Source organism: Siphateles boraxobius, unplaced genomic scaffold, assembly GCF_051911475.1.
Source record: "Siphateles boraxobius isolate OS27281-9 unplaced genomic scaffold, OSU_SipBor_1 61, whole genome shotgun sequence".
Taxonomy (NCBI): Eukaryota; Metazoa; Chordata; class Actinopteri; order Cypriniformes; family Leuciscidae; genus Siphateles; species Siphateles boraxobius.
This window is the reverse complement of record NW_027509188.1, coordinates 1927490-1950998: the sequence shown is the minus strand read 5'-3', so window position 1 is coordinate 1950998 and position 23509 is coordinate 1927490. Positions and strand designations below refer to the sequence as shown.

Below are 23509 nucleotides of genomic sequence, written 5' to 3'. Positions count from 1 at the left end.
CAGAGTCTTCAAAATTTTCTCGTTGTTTGCTAGAGTTGCCCAAATTTAGTATTCATGATGTGCGAAGAATTGTACGAATGTGCAGTACAACGCCACAGAGCAAGCTTGAGAAAGGTTTCAAGTTTTATGTGTCGTCTTATCTCTGCAATTACGAAGGTAAATTCAGCTAGCCTGAACTAGTATGGCTAACATTGTGCTATTATTTTTACATTCCGGCCAGCAGCAGGCTAATCACGTTAATATAAATGTTTGGCATGTAATGTGTTTGTAATTTTGTCTTAAAGTGTCAGGTAAAATCAGGGCCACAAATGAGATCTCAGTGAAAGCTCAGTGTTACCGCTCTATGAGGACAGCAGAGACTCCACACCAACTAAGAGTAGGACTGGTAGTTTGAAAGTGACGTTCAAAGTTCTGTTGAACATGTTCTAAGTTTTTACTTTTCTAACGTTACCACTGTTCATTTTGGATAACCACAGATGTTATCTTAACTAGTATGGATGTTTATTGTACAAAATTAATAATAATAAAAATGTAATGCAGTTCTATCAACGACAGATGAATAGCACTGCGTTATTGCGAATTCTAGCTGAAACAGTGGTAATGGAGATACACTTCTGCAAAGTTTGTTTCCTATTAGCACATGCAGACTTTTTGTCAGTAGCTTTCCAACAGTGGATGCAAAAGAGTTAATATCATTGACAATGAGCTACAAAAAAAATCTTTTTTGTATGTAAAAAACGACTACAAGAGGAAAGAGTTGTAGGTGATAGTCATACTTGTTTTTAAAAATAATTTACTCATTAATAATTTTGCATACACCATAAGAAAGTTGTTGAGGGCAAACATCTGAATATATGAAACTAACTTTACTGCAGTTGCAGATACAGGGTAGCAGAGTGTGCAGGCTTTCTAGTTAGTCCATAACACTGTAAATGGGACTATATTTTAAAAATCTGAAGAATAGTGATATGAAATGTTGTTTTACCGGACGTGGTGGCTGCAGTTGCAGATTGTATTTGACTTACTCTATGGCGTCAAATGGTGGACAAAACAGCGCAAGCGCATAAACACAGCGCGCAAGTGAATTGCAACAGTGTGAGCAACGTGACAAAGCTCGCACGTGAAATGTAAACATGCAGAACTCTCAAATCCCAAACTGGAGCACAAAAAATATGATTGTGCGCATAAATTAACACAAAAAATGTGATTGTGCGCACAAATTAACAAGTCACAAGCAGAAATAACAGCCGCGAGTCCTGACAGGTTCTACACGCGCAAGTTCTTTCCTACACGCGCGCGCAGATTTGAACACACGCTCGAGTTCTTATCTACACGCGGGCAGCTGAAATCTTTACGCACACGAGTCAGTTTTAACACTTTAAGGGGCGGGGCTCAGACCTGAAAATCTTTTGATTGGTTGCTATGCCGTGATTGATGTCCTCCTGTTGCGATTGACTGTTGTTGGCTCTCTCCGAACGAAGACACTCAAAACAGAAAGCGGGGTGACAGACCTTAAGAAGGTACGTTTTCTTTCAAAGTTATACACACGTGTTTATATGTTAAATTTATCATTTAGGTAGAATTAACACAAAATTGTTCATTTACAAATGCCTGATGTCTTTTTTATGTGTTTTTTGTTTATGTTTTCGATATAAGGATGTCTTTTGACCTGATTCTTCTATAATGGCCGATCCAAGTTTGCATGTAAGTGATTTAAATATTTAGGAGATTTTTACATAATTGACATGTGTAACTTAAGATAAGGTAACACAGCCAACTCTTGATGTTATAAACTAAAAATAGCTAGACACATTTTTTCTCTGTGTAAATAATTAATAAATGTGTTAAAGATATTAACATTTTCCATTATGTCAGTTGTTTTCTCACAACATGTTACTTATTGCTTAATAGCGATCTAAGAGTCACATGACCTCAGCATTTGCAGGAACCGAATTTTCAGTAATTTTATCAGAAATGTGGCCCACTCACAGCTCCTTCCCTTAGCCTTTTGTGTGTGTGTGTGTGTGTGTGTGTGTGTGTGTGTGTGTGTGTGTGTGTGTGTGTGTGTGTGTGTGTGTGTGTGTGTGTGTGTGTGTGTGTGTGTGTGTGTGTGTGTGTGTGTGTGTGTGTGTAACGGGTGCGTGGTCTGCCGTATATCTGGCTAAATGCACATCCGTTGACGTCTGTGTGATCTGCGTTGTGTTCTGTGATTGTGATTGTGACTAGGCTGATGGAAGGAAGGACCCGGACTACAAACAGCTACTGGTTGCTTCTTTAATGCAAGCCGTATGGCAGTGGTATCTGTACAAATCAGTAGAAGACAGAAAAATGCTCTTTAACATGCAATCTCTTCCACACACGTAGTTCGTCAGTCTCCTATTAGCAAATAAACACACAGGAAACCCCGTAGCACTGAAAAACATGTGTCTCCCGTATAACTTGCAAAAGTGTATTTACAGGGCTTACATTTTGACAACACGGCTGCATGTTTACACTCTTAAGACTAGCATTCACTTTATAACTGCATATGGTTATATTATATTATCTACAAAACGAAATAAACTCTTAATGATAACCAGCGGAAAAATCATTACCTCCTCTCAGTGAGCAAAGCGTGAACTGAGAGAGGCGCAGAGTTGACATCGTAATACTGAGACCTCTTAAAGCGACAGTACAGGTATTAACACTTCAGTTTGAATATACTCTAAACCGTACAAAACATGTTATGAACTTAATAAAACACATATTATTCAATATTTATCAGGATTTGGTGAAGTTTCAACAAAAAAAAGAAAATATAATTTCAACCTGGTTACATTCACCCCTCCTGAAATTCACCAACATCCTGATTGAGGAATGTCTTACAGGAGGAAATGTCTACTACTGACACAAACTGGCACAAGTGAAAAGGTAGACCTAGTCCACAGTTAACTTAAAGGTTACCTCAAATACGAGGTTCAGGAAAGAAAGAGGTTGATCAGGTCTCTAAATTCCCCTAGATTAATGTGACGCCTAGTACGCCACACAACACTTGACCTCAGAAAATATTATCCTGTAGACATTTGTACACATACTATCACTCAAATTTTGGCACTCAACCAAAAATCTCAGTGCATACAAACTTTCAACATATGTTATAGCTCAATAGTCACTAAATAAAATATTTGGACCCTTTTGAAATGGTTTCTGAATCATTGACTCTATCAATCTGTTAACTGACTTCACCAGTCTCCCTGCACGTGTCCTAATGTGGCTATCCGCTCCACTGTGTGAGTGTGAGTCAGTGCGAACTGAGGTGTCAACATGTGGTGCAGGTGCAGTGGATGGACTGTCAACAATGACCCTAGCAGGACTAGGAACTGGACTGGATGGGACTAGTTCTTGTGAATCAGCCAACTTAGACTCGGGACAGTCTCCAGGCGACAAGACTGCAGGCTCCGTCTCATCCCCAGAGCATGACAAGTCCTGTGCAGTGTCTTCCTGAGGCATCACTCCAACCATAATAGCTGTTTCATCACCAGAGTCGCAATCTTCCTGATCAGACTCCTCACTTTCCAATGACACGTCACCAGCATGTTCAGATTCATCTTGACACATCCCAAGGAATGGCAGGAAGTTGACCTCAAGTAACAGATTCCTATGCACAACTCTTGTGTGTCCATTTGCATCTTGTATTTTGTAGACATGGATGCTGGGATTCGCACCCACAACTGTGTACACCCCATCCTCCCACTTGTCGGCCAACTTTCTCTTCCCACGTTCTGTCTTATTTGCCACCAGAACACGATCACCTACAGACAGGGAAGTACCCTTGACACGTCTGTTGTATTGCCGGGCCTGGTGTTGCTGCTCGGCTGATGAGTGTTTCTGGGCGATCTCCATAGCACTTTGCAGAGAGGAAAGCAGAGACTTGCCGTACGAGTCATAGTCAACGACTCCAGGGTCATTCAACCCCTGCTTGAACATGACGTCAACTGGCAGTCTAGGGACACGCCCAAACATGAGGAAAAAGGGCGCGTAGCCTGTAGTCTCATGAACAGTGGCGTTATAAGCGAACGCGAGGGTCTGGATCTGTTGAGGCCACTGGTGCTTTTCTTTGAGGGGAAGAGTACGGAGCATACTGCCCAAAGTGCGGTTGAATCGCTCTGTCCCCCCATTGCCCATTGGGTGGTAGGCTGTTGTATGGGATTTCGCAACACCAGCCAGCCGGAGTAGCTCTGCAATCAAACTGCTCTCGAAATTGGCGCCCTGATCAGTATGTATCCTTTCAGGGAAACCATAAACGCAGAACACATTATCCCAGAGCTTCTTTGCGACCTGCTTTGCTGTTTGATTGGGACATGGGAATGCATGAGCGAGTTTGGTGAAGTGGTCGGTGACAACTAGAACGTCCACAGATCGCAGCTTGCTGTCTTCTGCCGACCAAAAATCCATGCACACCAACTCCATTGGGGCAGAGCTCTTGATGCTTTCCAGGGGTGCACGAGTAGCAGGTTCCGGTGTTTTTCCAACCACACATCTTTGGCAACATCTGACATACGCCCGTACATCTTTCTCCATATCAGGCCAATAAAAGCGCTGCCTCGCAAGTGAAAGAGTACGATCTTGACCCTGATGACCTGCCAAATCGTGGATGCCTGACAACGCTTTATCCTTTAGACCCTGAGGCAACACGTACTGGGATCTTTTCTGCTTGGAAACAGGGTCCCTTGTCACCCTATACAAAACACCATCACGAACTTCCAGCTTGTCCCATTGTTTGAACAACCTGAGTACATTTGAGTCAGCACCATGCCTTTCTCGCCTAGATGGTCGCCTCCTGGTGGCAATGAAGGGCAAAACCTGAGAGATGACAATGTCTTGCTGCTGACTCAACTGTAGCTCCTGGGCAGAGAGCACTGGCAAAAGATCCAGACCACTTGATAGCTGCTGAACGTGTTGGGCTAAACAGAGTGCTCTGAACTCTGCCGCATCCACCCAGTCACAGTGTGCCTGACAAAGAGCTCTGATCTCGGCCGCATTACACACAGAGTTGTTTATAGATCTGTGGGTCTGGGACTGGCAGCTGACCCTGAAAACATCCTGCACAGAATCCTCCTCCACTGCATTGGCTACCTGAATCAGATTGGAATACGGCTCCTTCAGCAGCCTCCGTCCAATGGATTTTGAAAAAGGTTCACGGCTCAGGGCATCGGCCACCACATTTCTCCTTCCAGGCAGGTGTTTGAGATCAAAGTTGTACGATGCAAGTTTAGACACCCAGCGGATTTCACACGCGTCAAGCTTTGGCTTAGTTAGAAGGTAAGTAAGTGGATTATTATCCATCCAAACAGTGAAGCTATGCCCCTTCAGCCAGTGGCTAAACTTATCGCATACACTCCACTTCAAAGCCATGAACTCCAGTCTATGGGCAGGATATTTCCGCTGTGATGCACTGAGTGTCTTGCTCGCAAAAGCAATAGGTCTGGCCTTGGATTCCCCTTGGGGCACTTGAGACAGCACCGCACCAAGCCCGTCCAATGACGCGTCAACTGACAAGATAAATGGTTCATCGAAGTCTGGGTGGGCAAGTACGACACATTCCAACAGCATGGTTTTCAACTGGTCAAAGGTGACCTCACATTCCACAGACCAATCTGCAGGAGTAAGCTTGCGATAGACACCGAGAGACCTCCTGTCGTTCGCCAACTTCCCTCGTCTCTTTTGCCCTGCCGTTAGTGCAAACAAAGGTTTTGCAATGGAGGAACAGTTTGGGATGAAGTGCTGATAATAAAACACCATGCCAAGGAATGATTTAATCCTCCGAACAGAGGGTGTGCACTCATCATTCTCCATCAGGTCTTGAACTTTCATTCTAGAAATTACCTCCACCTTGGTGGGGTCAACGGACACACCCCCACCGTTGATGACATGACCAAGGAAGCCGACTTGTTTTTGCAGCAGATAGCACTTCTTAGGGGCCAGTTTTAAGTTGTTCTCCCGTAACTTCTGAAACACTGTGTGGAGCCTGGACAGAGCCTCTTCCTCTGATGGTGCGAAGACTAAAAGATCATCAAGATAACACAGGAGTTTCGTGAAGTTCATGTCCCCAAAGATCCCAGTCATCATCCTCATGAAGGATGCCGGACTGTTACACAGCCCCTGTGGCATACGGTTGTATTCATGCAGTCCAAGGGGAGTCGTGAAAGCTGTGTATTTCTTGTCGTCTTCGTGCATCGGAATGTTGAAAAAGACAGAGGTGAGGTCCATTGTACTGAAGAGGCAGTTGCCACCAAGGGCAGCCAAGCAGTCAGACTGGTGTGGCAATGGATGGGCGTCCTTTAAAGACCTGGCATTCAACCACCTGAAGTCGGTGCAAATACGCAACCCACCGTCCTTCTTCCACACCATCACCAGTGGCGAAGCATATTCACTTGACGACTTCCTGATAATCCCTCTCTCCTCCATATCAGTGAGAACCTGCCTCAATTTCTGGTAATGGGCTGGGGGAACTCTCCTGTATGGTAAGCGAAAAGGCCGATCATCAGTGAGATGAATGCGGTGCGTATACCCCTGGACTTCACCACAGTCCAGTGGGTGCTTGGAGAAGATGTCCTGGTATTCGGTTAGCAGCTGCGTTAGCTGAGACCTACAGGCTTCACTAACCTGACACGAGCTTATGTCAATGTCGCCAAGGCCTAACTCAACCAAACTCTTTGTCAGCGGAGTATCAGGACAGGCACTGGAAGAGATGTTAGTTCCCGGATTCTTTGCATCTGGTTGTTTATCTCTGTTAGGCCGTTGCTTAAATGCCTGGGATTGTTGTTGCTCTGTGTCATTTGGTTTCTCTGCAACCTGTAGACCCTGGAATGCATCTAGGTCTTCGATTGCCAAGCATGGAGATACATCCGCCAATTTGCAATTTCTCTTTAGGGTGATCGCTTTCTCAGAAGTGTTCACAACTGTCATTGGCACCCACCCATCACCCCAGAGAGGTGTGACAAGACGACCTACGAGCACACCTCGTGGCACGGCCTTTGAACTGGTCGGCTCCACGACAACTGTGCTGCCAGGTGACATAGGTACATTAGCAGGTAGTCTGCCCCAAACCAAGTGTTCATGTCTGGGTAGGAGTGTCACCGCCTGAGTGAGCTTGACAGTGCCTATTTTTTCCGGGGCTGCAATCCCTCTCCAGCGTTCGACATTGGTGAACATCGACAAGAAGCGATCAACCTCAGGTTCAGACTGATGGTCATGTCTGGATGCAATATCCCAGTAACCGTCGTCACTTTTCAGGACCCGTATCAGATGTTTAATGACATTGGAGCCCAAGATGAGATCGTCATGCTGACCGGGCACAACCAAGGTGGGTACAACAATGCGAACACCGTAAATCTGCATCTCCAAGTCATTAAAGTCCTCAGGCCGAGCCTGCAAGCCACCACAGCCAATCAGGACAATGTTCTCTTCAGGGTGCTGTTTCTCAGGCAAGACACCGGCAGAGCTGAGTCTCTCAACTGCGTGTTCACTGATGCTACATGCCATCGAGCCAGAGTCTAACATGCCTGTAAGTTGCACATCGTGATTGACAAGGACAGGTGTGTAGAACAGCTCGCCAAAGGCTTGGATCTTCTGAGCAGCTTGGATGACTATGCGGGACCCCTTAGGTGCAGCAGCGCAACTATCCGCATACAGGTTTGCCAGGTCGCAGGTGTCAAAGAGGGATTCATCCACGTTACCCACACCGCCCCTCCCCGGGTGTGGGTCTCCTAGTTTAACTGCTGATTTTGCCCACCAGCACCGTCGCCAGGCTGAAAGCGGTTGCGCTGGTTGGTCTGCTGACAGTCCCTTTTCCAGTGACCAGGGGATAAACACTTCAGACATCTGTTTTCCCGTCTGCAGTGAGACAGTGTTGAATGATCAGGAGTCCCACAGACCCTACATGCCCTCTGGGAGAAATGTGGCAAAGCCGCTTGAGTGACGAATTTAGCTGGCACTTGTGTCTGTTGTGTGACTAGTCGGTCTAACAAGCTTACCAAGCTCTTCATGCAGTCATTGTCGACACCAGCAATATTCGGGGAAGTTACAGGAACAGCGATGTGCGAAACAGGTGAGTCAGTCACAGGCACCTGACACTGGGAGTGAACTTTGTGCACTGCTGTGCATGACTCAGGTGGCTTAACAGCTGCAGCTCGAGCCTTCTTACCCTGCATGTGCTCATCAAGCCTCTCTTGGATTTCACAGGCCGACCATTTCTCTGCAGACTTGAACTTGAAAACACCTGCGAGAGACTCATCAGGGCAGTGTTTAATAAACATCATGCTGACTTCATGGCCTGGGTCATCGATGCTACGGCCCTGTCTCTTTAGACACTCAACTGCTACATCCACTGTCTTATTCAGCCTGATCCAATACTCCATAGCGTCTTCACCTGGCATGGGCAGTGTATTATAGAAATCCGCTAGAGGCATGCTTGAGTACGTTAGTTTGCTAAAGTAATGTTTCAGAATGTCAAAGATTATGTGAGGATTGGCAGAGTGGTCAATAGATTTGTCATTCCGCAGCTTTATCCTTACCACATCCCCTGCTTTGCCCATAAGCCTTGCCAGGATTTCTTGCGAATGCTCAGAGACTGGGACTGCTCGCTTCGTTAAGTACAAAGACATTAGATTTTCCCATTCGTGAACTGTAAACTTGTCTGAGCCGTCACCTCTGAATATAGGTGGCTCCCTTGCATCTGACCGCATGATGACACTAACATTAGGTAGCGTCGTCTCTGTAGGCTGTATAGGGGTGGGTGTTGTGATGCTATGTGAGGCCCTGTCAGATTGTAGCTGAGCTGTAATTGACTTGCCTAGCTGTTCAGCTAACTGTGTAATTAGTGAACCTAAGTCTGGGCTTTGCTCACCCTGCCTTGACCTGACATGATCTACATATCGGGTAGAGGTAAATCGTGGAGAGCCTAATTCTGCAACACTAGGCCCTGGTGTTCTGGTCTCTAGAGGTCGATGGAGAAACCCCCTACCCACACCAAACTGGCACTCAAAGGAAGCACGTTCGGCATCATCACCTTCACTCTCAACTGAATATGTTTTACCTTCTGCCATGTTTCAGTCACTCTGCACACAAATGAAACTGAGAAAAACAAAATCAAATAGAATCAGCAACAATGTGGTAAAAATCAAAGAGCATCAAATAACAAAGTTGAACAACCATATCGTTCAGTCTCATAGATGTTGTTATATTGGCCAATATTTTTTTCTCCTTTTTATGTCCGGTCTTCGCTGAAACAGCCCAGTTCGTGGGTTTAACTATATATATAAAAAAAAAAAAGGTCCAGTGAAATACTTGGCACAGTCCAGAGAAATACCTGAGTATCCAAAGTGATAACAGCCTCCCTCGGTGAACGAGCTGACGTCGATCTTTAGACCAATCCTGGAAAGGTCACGGCACCATTGTAACGGGTGTGCGTGGTCTGCCGTATATCTGGCTAAATGCACATCCGTTGACGTCTGCGTGATCTGCGTTGTGTTCTGTGATTGTGATTGTGACTAGGCTGATGGATGGAAGGAAGGACCCGGACTACAAACAGCTACTGGTTGCTTCTTTAATGCAAGCCGTATGGCAGTGGTATCTGTACAAATCAGTAGAAGACAGAAAAATGCTCTTTAACATGCAATCTCTTCCACACACGTAGTTCGTCAGTCTCCTATTAGCAAATAAACACACAGGAAACCCCGTAGCACTGAAAAACATGTGTCTCCCGTATAACTTGCAAAAGTGTATTTACAGGGCTTACATTTTGACAACACGGCTGCATGTTTACACTCTTAAGACTAGCATTCACTTTATAACTGCATATGGTTATATTATATTATCTACAAAACGAAATAAACTCTTAATGATAACCAGCGGAAAAATCATTACCTCCTCTCAGTGAGCAAAGCGTGAACTGAGAGAGGCGCAGAGTTGACGTCGTAATACTGAGACCTCTTAAAGCGACAGTACAGGTATTAACACTTCAGTTTGAATATACTCTAAACCGTACAAAACATGTTATGAACTTAATAAAACACATATTATTCAATATTTATCAGGATTTGGTGAAGTTTCAACAAAAAAAAGAAAATATAATTTCAACCTGGTTACATGTGTGTGAGTTTGTTTGGTATTCCCTGGATATATAACACTTTTATGGTTAAAGTAAATGTGTCATTCATTGTATTAGTGGAATGTAGACTAACAGTATTATTTTAAAAGATTGCTTACTGATACTTATTTGTCTTTGTGTTCTTAGGAAATTCTGAGATTTCAAATTCTTTCAAGACTGCTGTCCAAATTGGAAATAGCTCTCATAAGATCACCAGTTGATCTTGATTTTCTGGAATTTACATGTCGCCAAGAAATGTACTTATTTCAGACCCTGTCAAGACATGTTGATGTGCCATCACAAGTCATCCAGGCCCTGCAGGAGCTCTTTTCCCTTGTCAGACAGCAAATCGAATATACAGCCCCACAGACAGAGCAGGACAGGGCGTCCGAAATATAACATTGAAATAGAGACTTTGTCTGAACTTTGCAAACTAAACTTCTCTGTACACTACATTGCAAAACTTCTGGGAGTTTAATGTTGCACTGTCAGTAGACTAATCAAAGAGTTTGGTCTTTCCACAAAAAAATACAGTAATCTCAGTGATCAAGACCTCAATAGATTGGTTGCCCAGATTAAAAATGAAATGCCCTCTGCTGGATTCCGAATGGTCAAAGGCAGGCTTCAGTCCATGGGGATTCACATTCAGTTGAGAAGAGTAGTTGCTTCGATGCATGAAGTGGATTCGATAGGAGTCCTGTCCAGAATGTATGGATTGGGATGTGTGGTACGCCGCACATATTCTGTAAGAGGGCCCCTGTCTCTCTGGCATGTGGATACTAATCACAAGTTAATAAGGTTGAGCCATTGTCATATACTTTTATTAGTATTTCTTATTTATTAACTCTTCCGAGTCGCCGATCACGCCGGCGTGATCAAGTCACATGACCAGTTTAAGACGTCGAAGCATAAAAACAAAGTCTCGTTGAGCACTGCCGTCCACTTCTGTCGAAAGTGCTGGCTTAAAACTCTATTCTACTTTTTGTTTTGTGTTGATTGACCAAGTAAAAACGGAGATATGATCATTTAAACTTTATATAAAAAAATATTGAAAAATATTGACGCGTTCGTAAAAGAACGCAAGATGGGATGCGACAGGCGTTGCATTTATTCTAATAACTTTGTCGGTTTTTGTCATAAAACAAAACGGAGAAAAATGTGTAAATCTGCTGAATCTGCTCTTCAGGCTGCACACTTTAGGGAGTGGAGGAGGAGCCAACTGAGCAAAGAAGCGAAATTGAAAGGCGGGAGATTGACAGAGTTGACAAGGAGAGACGTACTGAGAGAGATATTATTGCTAGTTTAGAGGAGTGGAGTAGTGTAGATAGTTTAGGTAGTTTAGGAGTAGATTTAGAGTTTTTTGTGGAAGTAAAATGAAGCAAATGTTTTCGGTTGAACAAGCCCTCGACTTGTTCTATCGATTGGACGACCAGGACGCTGTTTACAGTTCATCGTCGGAATCAGAAAGTGGTGATGATGAGATTGACGACTCGGCTTTTGTGGTTCACAACGAGAGGTGAGACAAACTTTTTGTGAACATTTATTGCTAGCTTATTGTATATTATATTGTGTGTGTGTGTGTGTGTGTGCGCGCCCGCGCGTGTGTGTGTGCGCGCGCGCACGTGTGTGTTTCCGTGCGTGCGTGTGTGTGTGTGTGTGTTTCTGTCTTTGTCTCTGTGTGTGTGTGTGTGTGTGTGTGTGTGTCTGTGTATGTCTGTGTATCTGTCTGTCTGTCTGTCTGTGTGTGTGTGTCTGTCTGTCTGTCTGTCTGTCTGTCTGTGTGTGTCTTTGTCTGTGTGTCTCTGTCTGTCTGTGTGTGTCTGTCTGTTATTGTACATTGTGTATTGTACTGTACATTTATTGCTAGCTTATTGTATATTATATTGTGAGTGTGTGTGTGTGTGTGTGTCAGTGTGTGTGTGTGTGTGTGTGTGTGTGTGTGTGTGTGTGTGTGTGTGTGTGTGTGTGTGTGTGTGTGTGTGTGTGTGTGTCTCTTTGTCTGTGTGTGTGTGTGGCTCTTGTGAACAAGAATTTAATTGCCAACGACTTCTTCACTGTAATTGTTGTGCATATGTGCCAATGAGCATCTTGTACTTTGATGTACAATCTTTAATCATTTTACATGTGTCTTGACATGTACAGAGATGATGAGCAGCCTGGTTCATCTACCACTCCGACAACAAGCAGACAGAGGCCTACACAGAGAGGGGGTGGAAGGAAGAGTCAAACCAGATCAAGATCTCCAGCAAAGTCAGGACAGCCACACCACAGTTCTGAGCCCTGGAAAACCGAGAGTGATCCTGATACTGCCCCACAAACCAGTAGGTTCATGCCCCGCAGAACACCAGGAGCCCAGGTGAATATGCATTCAGTACACTCACCAATGGACCTGTTCCAGCTGTACTTTACCAGGAATACCATGAAGACACTCTGCAAAAACACCAACAAGCAGGCAGCAAAAAAACAGGGAATGGGGAATAAGTACAAATGGACTGATGTTGAAGTTGAGGAACTATACAAATACCTAGGTCTCCTCATGTACACATCATTAGTGTCACTGCCAAGTCTCCAGGACTACTGGAGAAAAAACCACTTCATGTCTGTGCCGTTTGTCGTCAGCCACTGTCATGACAAGAGACAGATTCAGGGCGACAAACCAACAAAATGGGGGATCAAGCTGTTTGTGTTGGCAGAGTCAAGTAATGGCTACACACTCAACTTCAACCTGTATGTGGGCAAGTCACACACACCAAGCGTGCATGGACTGTCGTATGATGCTGTCATTGACCTCATTCAGCCATCACATCTTGGGACAGGATACCATATTTATATGGACAACTTCTACACAAGCCCCAAACTGTTCCTTGGTTTGGCTAACATTAACTTTGGAGCCTGTGGTACTTACAGGGACAACAGGAAAGGGTGTCCAAGTAAAAGAGCAAATGCCCTCAACAAATAATCCAAGATAGGCACCATAAGATGGATCAGAGAGGGCCCCCTGGTCTTTGTGAAGTGGATGGACACACGGGAGGTGTCGCTGTGCTCCACAATCCATCCAGCGTTTTCTGGTGAGGCTGTCCAGAGGAGAGTGAAGGGTGGAGATGGACACTGGGCAGTGAAAGACATTCCCTGCCCTACCCCCATCGTTGCCTACAACAAGAACATGGGAGGGGTTGACCTGTCAGACCAGCTTCTCCAGTATTACTCGACCCATCGCAGAACTGCTCGCTGGTACCGTACCCTGTTTCTGCACTTTGTGGACATTGCTACAACAAATGCCTACATCCTACACTGTGAGATAAGCCACACACAACAGGTTCAGCACATGACACACAAGAACTTCCTGGAAGAACTGGTGTCCCAGCTGTGGGGAGTGGACAAGACAGGAGTTGCCATCCAGAGGAGCACCGACCATGTTCCTGTTGCCATTGGCGTGGCTACAGATGTCAAAGAGAAAGCCACACAAGGCCGCAGGATCTGACATCATTGCCGGCAAGTGGAGAAGAAAAGGAACCTCACACTATGGAAATGCAAGGCCTGTGATGTAGCCCTCTGTCTCATTGTTGACAGAAACTGTTTTGAGGAGTGGCACAGATAAAAAAATAAAAAAAACACCTGATATTTGTTGTAAATAGTAGTATGTATAGTTTGATTTTGTGTTCATTCACCTTTTTTATAGTATATTTCCACTATTTAGGAACCCTTCTTAATGAATGAAAGCCCTGTAATCTAGCTGTCTGTGTAATTGTACATGAATTGTTTTGAGTTTCTAAGCAAAAAAGAAAAGATAAAAACGCCTATTGCCACACCTGCTTTTTTGCTGTATATAGTTTGATTTTATCTCAATTTTACCTTTTTTATGTTGTATTTGCCCTATTTGGGAACCCTCATACTCTGAGAATGCAAGGCCTTAAATATAGCTCTCTGTATAATTGTGTGCATAAACTGTTTTAAAAAGTGGCAAAGCTAGAAAGAAAAAAAAAAAGCCTATGGCTACACCCGCTTTTTTTTTGTAAATCTTTTTTTTTTTTGTATATAGCTTGATTATATCTGAATTGTTCCTGTATATGTTGCCATGTACAACTTGTGTTTATATTTTAAACCTTTTAAAATGCTTCACTGAGCATGTTTGTGTTTTTTGTAGTAAAAAAACTATAATTTTTCAATTCGGATTTTGTGTTTTTTGTGTGATTTTGGGTCCAGTATGTTGATACAGTACATCAAAGTGAAAAACTAATTATCTGGTCATATAGGAGATGTTGTGCTGAAAAAAATGATACCCAATATTGGTATGGTAAACATTTGTTTATGTCGCAAAATAAAAAAAATAAAAAGTACTCAAAAACAGCCAAAATATCCCAAGACTCCGAAGGGTTAACATAAGATGTTAAGATATTTTGGTTATGAAACATTAATAGTTAAAGGCCTGGTTTCACAGGTAAGGCTTAGATTAAGTCAGGTTTATGCCTTGGTTCGATAATGGCATTTAAGTATAGGCCCAGCTTTTATAAACATTACTGGTGTGCATCTTGAGACAAAACAATGGCACTAACATATTTAAATAAATATCAGTGCAGTTAAAACAACTCAAACATGCACTTTAGTCTGTGGTTTAAGCCCTGTATGTGAAACGGGGCGAAAATGTAATATAAACCCATGTTTACTTGCATAGTATTAGTAGAAATCATGATACAAAATGCTCATTTTGTTTCAACCCCCTGCTTAATAGGTATAACATTGTCATTTTTGGAGCAGTGGATGGATACTCCCGGAAGGTAAGGACTCCTGTTGTTTTTCTTCCGTCATTGCAGTTAGGCTAATTCTTATATGATGGATGGTTGTATCACCAAGTTCATGTGTTACAGATAATGTGCCTGAATGCTGCAACAGTTAACCGTGCATCGACAGCCCTTTGCTTCTTCAAAGAGGCAACTGAACGATATGGTGTACCCTCAAGGTCAGTTTTTGAAAGAAAAACCACTTCATTATCCAGCATTTCTTCACATCAAAGTTGCATGAGCTATTCAGACACATTTTCAATTTTTAATAATAATAAGAATAATTTAAGAGTCAAAATTCATCATTCAGTTTGTTCTCCAATACATAACATGGTCAGGAGAGTTTGTGTTTAAGTCTCCTCAAACAAACCATGGCAGCAGATTATATTCTGTTATACTATATGCAATTACTGGTTGGGTAAAACACATTTATTTATTCTTAAAGGAGCTTGCAAACTAAGCAAGCATACTTGATAAAGACTTAACGAGATTCACCAAAAAGGAAAATTGTCTTAAATTTATTTATCCTCATTTTGTTTTAAACTTTTATACTTTTTTTTTTTTCAGAACATGAAGGAAGATATTTTGAATATGTTGATAACCAGACAGTTTTGTTTCCATCGATTTTCATTGTATTTTTTATACAATGGATAACGATGGCAACCGAAACTGTCTGGTTATCAACATTTTTCAAAATATCTTCCTTCATGTTCTGATTTTTTTTTATTTATAAAGGTTTAAAACAACATGAGAATGAGTGGATGATAATATTGATGATATATGATTGAATGATAAATCCAAAAGAACTCTCATCTACATATGTCACATGGTTCAGTTAAGTAGCTGCTACATTGCATCCGTCTTATGTTTTAACCTCTAATTTAATCTATTATCCCACTTAAGGCTCTCACTCTCAAAAAAAATTTGTTTTTCTCTACTTTTCTGATATAGAGGTAGATTGTATTTTTCTCTTTGCCCTCATTCAATGTTCCTAATTCTCCAACTAATATTTAATAATTTAATTCATTCCAGAGTCAGAGCAGACCAGGGGGTGGAGAATGTGGAAATAGCAAAGTTCATGTTTTCAGTCCGTGGAACTGACCGTGGGAGCTTTATGACAGGAAAAAGTGTTCATAACCAGAGGTGCACCATATCATTTTAAAATATAAATGTAATGATGAATAGAAAAAAAATAAATAATTCTATGACTTCTCTTTTAGTCATTTTAGCACTGTTCTCACATTCATAGGATTGAACGTCTATGGCGTGATGTAAGGGTCTGTGTCACCTCTAAGTACTGTGATACACTACAAAGCCTGGAAAGAGATCACCAACTTGATTTGTCCTCTGGCACGGACCTTTTCTGTGTCCACTTCATATTTCTACCTAACCTAAAGGCAGACTTAGAGATTTTTGCTGCTGGCTGGAACCACCATCCACTACGCACAGAGGGAAATTTGAGCCCAGAGCAGAAGTAGCACATTGGGTTGATGCAGACACAAATTGATCAGCCAGAGAATCTTGAGGTTGTTCTCTGACATAAATCTTTTTCATTTATAAATTAAGTGCAATGACATGTTTCCTAATTAATTTTTTCTCTTACTCTATTTTGCGGCAAAATAGAATAGTCAAGAGCCAGATTGGGAAGTAGCAGCAGACCATGACGGAGAAAATGTGGATGGTGCAGTATTGGTCCCAGAGTTTGAGTGTCCTTTGAATGAGGAGGAACTGGCAGAATTTAACTCTCTTATACACCAGACTGATCCCAACACTCCACTTACAGACCTTTATGTAATCTGCCGTGAGTATGTGGCTGGCAGATGATCCCAACACTCCACTTACAGACCTTTATGTAATCTGCCGTGAGTATGTGGCTGGCAGATGATCCCAACACTCCACTTACAGACCTTTATGTAATCTGCCGTGAGTATGTGGCTGGCAGATGATCCCAACACTCCACTTACAGACCTTTATATAATCTGCCGTGAGTATGTGGCTGGCAGATGTAATCTCTAGTCATTTTAGTGGAATCCTTGATTTGACTAAGTTTGATAGAGCAGTATTTCAACATAATATGCTGAACTGGTGCTAATCTCGTATTGTACATTAAATGACACAAAATGAAATGTCTATCAATAACTTTTCAAAATTGTACTTGCAAATTGATTATTTCATAAATGTCATCATAACAATTCAGTAAGCTAAATTAAATCTTAAATGCTGTCATAACAATCTTAAAACCTGTTACAGCTTTTACTACTATGTATCCAAATTATTGACAACAACAACCATTTAATATAAAAAGGTAATGAAATATGTGACCTCATATTCTTGTTCTTTGTACTTAGTGGCGACCAAACTCTTGGCTATTATTTATTGCTTCTGAAAGGATATTTTGAAACTCCTGATATGTGCCAAGGTGTTTTGTCGGGAATGTAATGCAGACAGCACAAGCATTTACGACAGGGTAGCATGTGCTATGATGGCCATAACGGACGTCACAATCATGGTCAAACTCAATGCGGATTTTGAAGGCTTCTCTTTGTGCAGCAATCAGTGGGATGTGTGCTTGTCCCGTTAGCCACTGGAAGAAGCTGCTTACGGTGGTGGAATTTTGACTGATGTTTCCAACGCCCTCCTCTTTCTCTGCAGTGGCAAGTTCTTCTAAAAAAAAACATTTCAGTAATAGAAATGAGAAATGACTCAATTTGTTAAGAAATGTTACTCAACTCACCATCATCCTCCAACTTTTGTATAAAGTCCTGTAAGAAGTTAATAATGCGGCACTCTCTGTGGCACCGGAGAGATCCTTCCTCGCTGAATATGGGAGCCAGGGCAAGCTCTAGGAATTCGGCATCAACCTAAAGAGTTGAGGAGAGAAACTTGTATTTTATCAAAAAGTGATGCATCAAAAAGCTATTTTATACAATGGCGGAACATTTTAGGGCTGGGTAAAAAAAATTGATTTCTCGATATTAATCGATTCTCATTTTTACGAAACTATATCGATTCTTAAATCCCAAGAATCGATCAGTCATCCTGTTTTCAGTTGATGAATGACTGGAACATTGTAGCGTGCATCTCATCCAATAAATCGCAATATCGGTTTTCATGAGCTGTATGCCAAAATCATCAGTATTAAAACAATAAAAGACCTGAAATATTTCAGTTGGTGTGCAATGAATCTAAAATATATGAAAGTTTAATTTTTATCATTACATTATGGAAAATAATGAACTTTATCACAATATGCTAATTTTTTGAGAAGGACCTGTATACCCTCGTTCTGTGCGATAAGTGGAACGGTCCGTTTTATTAGCGTTTTTTCCCTTTCGTACTGATTGATCTTAAATGCTTCTTTACAATTTTTGTTTACACATATTGTTTAATGTTTTCAACTGAAAGGAAACCTTAAGATGCAACTTAAGCTTGTTGCGTATATTTAATTTCCCTATTAGTCAACGATGTTGTTTAACAACCGCGCGTACGGGACATATGCGCTATCACGCAGCAGTCAGTCATGAAGCGCGGTAACATATGACGTCATATCTAGCAGGATTCCATAAACTACACAGAACCCCACTATTCGCCGACGCAATGTTTAAATTCAGGCAAACTTTATACTTTATGGACAAATATACATAACGAAAAGATGATACAAAATTTAATACCTTGGAAAATGGCATTTAAGACTTTTTAATACTTTTTAAGGGCCTTAATTTTCTCTAAATAGATTTATCAACTTTTAATACTTTTTAAGACCCCGCGGACACCCTGATTTAGGCACTGTGGCTTTAGATCGCTCTGGCGCAGCTCTGAGCTCAGCTTAAGAGAAGCAGCAGCACATGATCTTCTCTTACGCCTTTAATACCAGTTACAGCGCGAAATAAACATGAATGAGCGTCTGAAAGTGTCTTAAAAAATAGAGTATAACTTATCGAAGTCCATATCATGTCACATGGAATCGCTCAATCAGTTTTTCAACCGTGGAAAGACGTTAGTAAACAATGTCATGTAACGTCAAATTTGCCTCAGAAAACCATATCAAGTGACCATAAACTTGTTAGTCAGTTAGAAAAAATAATTCTAGAGAGGAGCATTTTGTTAAATATATGCACCATATTACATATTTCATTATACTTTTTAATGTTCATCAATATTTAATGCTTGTTTGAATAAATCTGGAAAGTTTTTTATGACAGCCACCATTTAAATTTGTATATAATTTCATATAACTTTATTATTATTAATAGCTTAGCAAAAAAGACTGGATGTAAATGGTTGCAGCTAGCATACTAATCCAAATAAGTGACAAAATAACGCAAACATTTTCCTATAAACATGTTGTGATTTGTATAGTCACAGAGTGTACAAAAAACAAAGTCACATGAGACACAGATTTATTTTAACAGTATAAATACTGGGAACTAAGGCGAAGCACTGCTACTTGGGTGGAGTGATAACCACAGCACCTGAGACGTACCGTTGTTTCTTCTGTCAAAAAACTCTGAACGAACTCTCTGCTCCTCACCACGGCGTGTCTATTCAAATCACAACATGTTTATAGGAAAATGTTTGCGTTATTTTGTCACTTATTTGGATTAGTATGCTCGTCAAACAGACTTATAGCACGCACGGAGATGAAAAAGGTATGTATGGACTTATCTAACTCTGGGGGATAAGGTGAATAGGCTAAAGTCCCAAAAAGTCGGAGTGTTCCTTTAAAAAGAAGTGAAAATGATCAACTTTAGTTACGATGCAATGCTGGCCCGATTGTGCAAGTGACAATTCCGTCATGTCCCAACTCCTAAACGCAAAAGTGTAGTTTCGACGCTTACCTTGTCCAACCCATTTTGAGAGACAGAGAGAGCAAAGACGCAGCACCGCTGAACACTCACGGGGTTTGTGAAATTGCGTCTTGGAATTTTTTTTTTTTAATTATTGATTTGATTTTATAATCTGTGTGAATTCATTTAGGCTACTCGTCTACATGCTAAAGTGAATCAATGTTTGTGGGGGAATTTCCCGCATTATAAGTGGTAGACCTGCGGGAATTATTAAAACACTCATTGAAGTATTATCTGTTATATTATTTATTTTAATGGTTCAAAAAGTACAATCAATGTTCAAATTTCGATTTTTTTAAGAATTGTTGAAAGGTGTCTTTGTTAAAACTTTACAATAAGGTTCATTAATTAGCATTAGTTAACTTCCTTTGTTAACATGAACTAATAATGAACAATACTTCTACAACATTTATTAATCTTAGTTAATATTAATTTCACCATTTACGAATACGTTATCAAAATGAAAGGTTGTATTTGTTAACATTAGTTAATGCACTGTGAACTAACATGAACAAACAATGAACAGCTGTATTTTTATTAACTAACATTAAAAAATATTAATAAATACTGTAAATTTCTCATTGTTAGTTTGTTAGTTAATATATTAACTAATGTTAACTAATTAACATTATTGTAAAGTGTTACCGTGTATTTTTAATAATTGCAACACGTTCCCAAATTCATGTGAAATAAGCGTGTTACATAATCGTGATTTCAATACTGATCAAAATAATCGTGATTATGATTTTTTCAATAATCGAGCAGCCCTAATTCATACAACCCCAGTGGATGAATCAATGTCTTCTGAAGCAAAACGATAGTGTGTGTAAGATAAATACTAATAAACTATTTTAAACTTGTTAAACTAAATACCATTGAAATCGGTGAAGTGCATGGCGTGAAACTTGTGAGACCAGAGTCTCGTGACACAACAGCACAGAGGATGTGCTTCTTGCACATTTAAAATATTAATAGTTTAAAATATTTTTCTTACACCTATCAGTTGTGAAGCAAGAAAGTGGATGGGTTGGCCTACCTCTGAGTGGTCAGCTTCTTCAGGCACACTTATGGTTCTTCGGCCCAATCCTGCCTGAAGGAGAATAGCATCTTCATTTTCTTTTGGTGTTCGATCCCGGTTTTTTATCCAGAAGGAAGAACTGCACTGGAGTTGACTTTCGACCTCTTTTTCTGGCCAGTTTTCCAGCCACTTTTGATTTAAAAAGCCCAGGAAATGCTCTGTGAAAAATGCACAAGACATGAATTAAGAAGAGATCTTTTAGAGAAAAACTGAACTAACCCTTTAATTTCCTAACCTGGCCATATTCTGCTGCACCCACTGTGCTTTCCCAGCCCCAAGAGTCCCAGGGCCTGACTGGCTTCCTCTCTGTGCCTGCATTTCATCTACATTATGAATTCATATGGAGGCTTTTGACTAGTGAATGGCCACTAAGCTGTTTAACTATCTGACACATAACGTAATAGCTGTTTACACTTACCATTTTGTGAAACACTAACGCTCCCTTCAACATTAACGTTAGATGGGCCTGCATCAGGGTATCGCTTAACAGGTTCAGTAAACGCCTTGCTGAATTCTGTATTTCCACCTATTTTAAGTTATTATCAAAGACAGATTTATAGAAATAAATACACGAAACATCTTACATCTACAAGAAAGAAAGTAAATATGAATTTAGACATAACCCATAGCGTTAACTTACCTCTTTACTGTCTGCCATCATCGATTCCCATCGATTCCGCTTTCTGTCTGTCCTCGCCCAACAACAGCCAATCACGAGAGATTTGAAGAGATGCAGCCAATCAATACAGGATTTGGCCAGCAGCCAATAGCATTTGTTAACAGGAAAGTCTGAGCCCCGCCCCTTACAGTGTTAAAACTGACTCGTGTGCGTAAAGATTTCAGCTGCGCATGTAGAAAAGAACTCGAGCGTGTGTTCAAATCTGCGCGCGCGTGTAGAAAAGAACTCGAGCGTGTGTTCAAATCTGCGCGCGCGTGTAGATAAGAACTCGAGCGTGTGTTCAAATCTGCTCGCGCGTGTAGATAAGAACTCGAGCGTGTGTTCAAATCTGCTCGCGCGTGTAGAAAAGAACTCGAGCGTGTGTTCAAATCTGCGCGCGCGTGTAGATAAGAACTCGAGCGTGTGTTCAAATCTGCGCGCGCGTGTAGATAAGAACTCGAGCGTGTAGAACCTGTCAGGACTCGCGGCTTTTATTTCTGCTTGCGACTTGTTAATTTGTGCGCACAATCATATTTTTTGTGCTCCAGTTTGGGATTTGAGAGTTCTGCATGTTTACATTTTTTCTCACACTGTTGCAATTCACTTGCGCGCTGTGTTTATGCGCTTGCGCTGTTTTGTCCACCATTTGACGCCATATTACTCAGCTACTGCTCATGTTCTACCTTGAAACTGTTGTTGTCTTTACTTGTTCACAGCATAGACACATGGTTCCAACTTTGTTGAGTAGCTGGTATACTTGATGACTATACTTGATTTTTTTTTAACACATTTTGTTTGTGTATTTCAGATGACATTACGTGATTCAGAGCCAGTTGTGCTGGTTCACAGCTCCTGCTCCTGTGTGGCTGGGAGTGGGATGTAAAACCATTTGGTTGCTTTGCTTTACCAAACAGCCCATTACTATGAATGTGGAATGTCTGTCGCGCCTCCTGTCCTATCATGCACCCAAACAGAACAGAAGTGGCATAAACCACGAACAATGGTTTGTATCACCTAAATATCTGGCACAATGTTTGTTTTGCTATAGTCTTTTGCTATAGTTTTGATGGCATCTAATAAATAGGGAGTGAAGCCGGGACCGGTGGATACCATGGTGGTAGTGAAGCCCAAATCAGGTGCTACTTCAGCAAGTTGAATCAGGTATGCAGTCAGTGTAACCATGAATGCCATACTACACTGTGTAGCAAAAATGTTTATTTATTCCCTGATCATGTTATTCCAGATCTGCACTTTACAAGGCCTACAGTGGTGAGCTGCCAGATCCATCAACACTCGACCCTAAAGCTGCCTATGCTGACTTCAAACCAGGATCTCTTCCCCTTATCTGCACAATGCATATCTCACCTGACAAGCCACTCGTGGACTCTATTTTCGGTAAGGTACAAGCTGGCAGTATCCTATCATATCAGCATCCACCACCTACACCTGATGGTGTTATCACCCATAAGGATGCACCCCCATTCCCAAAAGTGCCACCAGAGGGCTACCAGTTAAAGCCAACCGACTGTACATATGTGCCAACAAACCAGGAACAGCTGCATCTCCACTCACTATCTGTGACATTGTTGCAGTCACACCTCATTGAAAGGCAACCAGGTGTCAGAGTGCAGCACCTGAGTGTCATTCACTGAGGAAAGAGAGGGTGACTGCTTCAAATTTTAGGGAGGTTAGCCATGTTAGAGGTCCAAATGCTGCAGAAAACCTAGCTGAGAGGATCATCCGAGGGACACGACAAACAACACACATGAAGAGGGGACTGAATATGGAGGCAGATGCCTTAAAGGACTATGCAACTCTAAAAACCTGAACTTGAGGAAATGTGGACTGGTAATTCATCCAGATGCTCCTTGGCTGGGTGCGTCACCTGATGGGCTGGGATATGACCCGCTTGAGAGACCATCATTCGGCTTGGTGGAGATGAAATGTCCGAAGGCACTAAGCTACATTGACTGCAGGTACCTCAGAGTTGATCATGGAACATATACATTGAAGGAAAGC

General features: G+C 41.7%; 1 protein-coding gene and 1 long non-coding RNA gene across 3 annotated transcripts; both read left to right on the top strand.

The window, feature by feature from the left end:
• Positions 1 to 1228: 1228 nt before the first annotated feature.
• On the top strand, positions 1229 to 16376 carry LOC143718485 (uncharacterized). 2 transcript variants are annotated; one of them, XR_013196396.1, is made up of 5 exons: positions 1229 to 1520; positions 14859 to 14904; positions 14995 to 15086; positions 15940 to 16050; positions 16157 to 16376. XR_013196396.1 is itself a non-coding variant. In XM_077209544.1 (5 exons), the coding sequence occupies exons 1-5, from the start codon at positions 10716 to 10718 to the stop codon at positions 16312 to 16314; spliced, it is 471 nt and encodes a 156-aa protein (XP_077065659.1). In that variant the 5' UTR covers positions 10606 to 10715; the 3' UTR covers positions 16315 to 16368. The 2 variants fall into 2 exon arrangements, 1 of the variants encoding a protein (XP_077065659.1); XM_077209544.1 differs by lacking the exon at positions 1229 to 1520 and adding an exon at positions 10606 to 10927 and having other exon boundaries at positions 16305 to 16368.
• Positions 16377 to 22346: 5970 nt separating this feature from the next.
• Positions 22347 to 22970, top strand: LOC143718483 (uncharacterized). The gene is made up of 3 exons (XR_013196394.1): positions 22347 to 22493; positions 22575 to 22651; positions 22734 to 22970. It is a non-coding gene; the product is annotated as an uncharacterized LOC143718483 (long non-coding RNA).
• Positions 22971 to 23509: the final 539 nt, after the last annotated feature.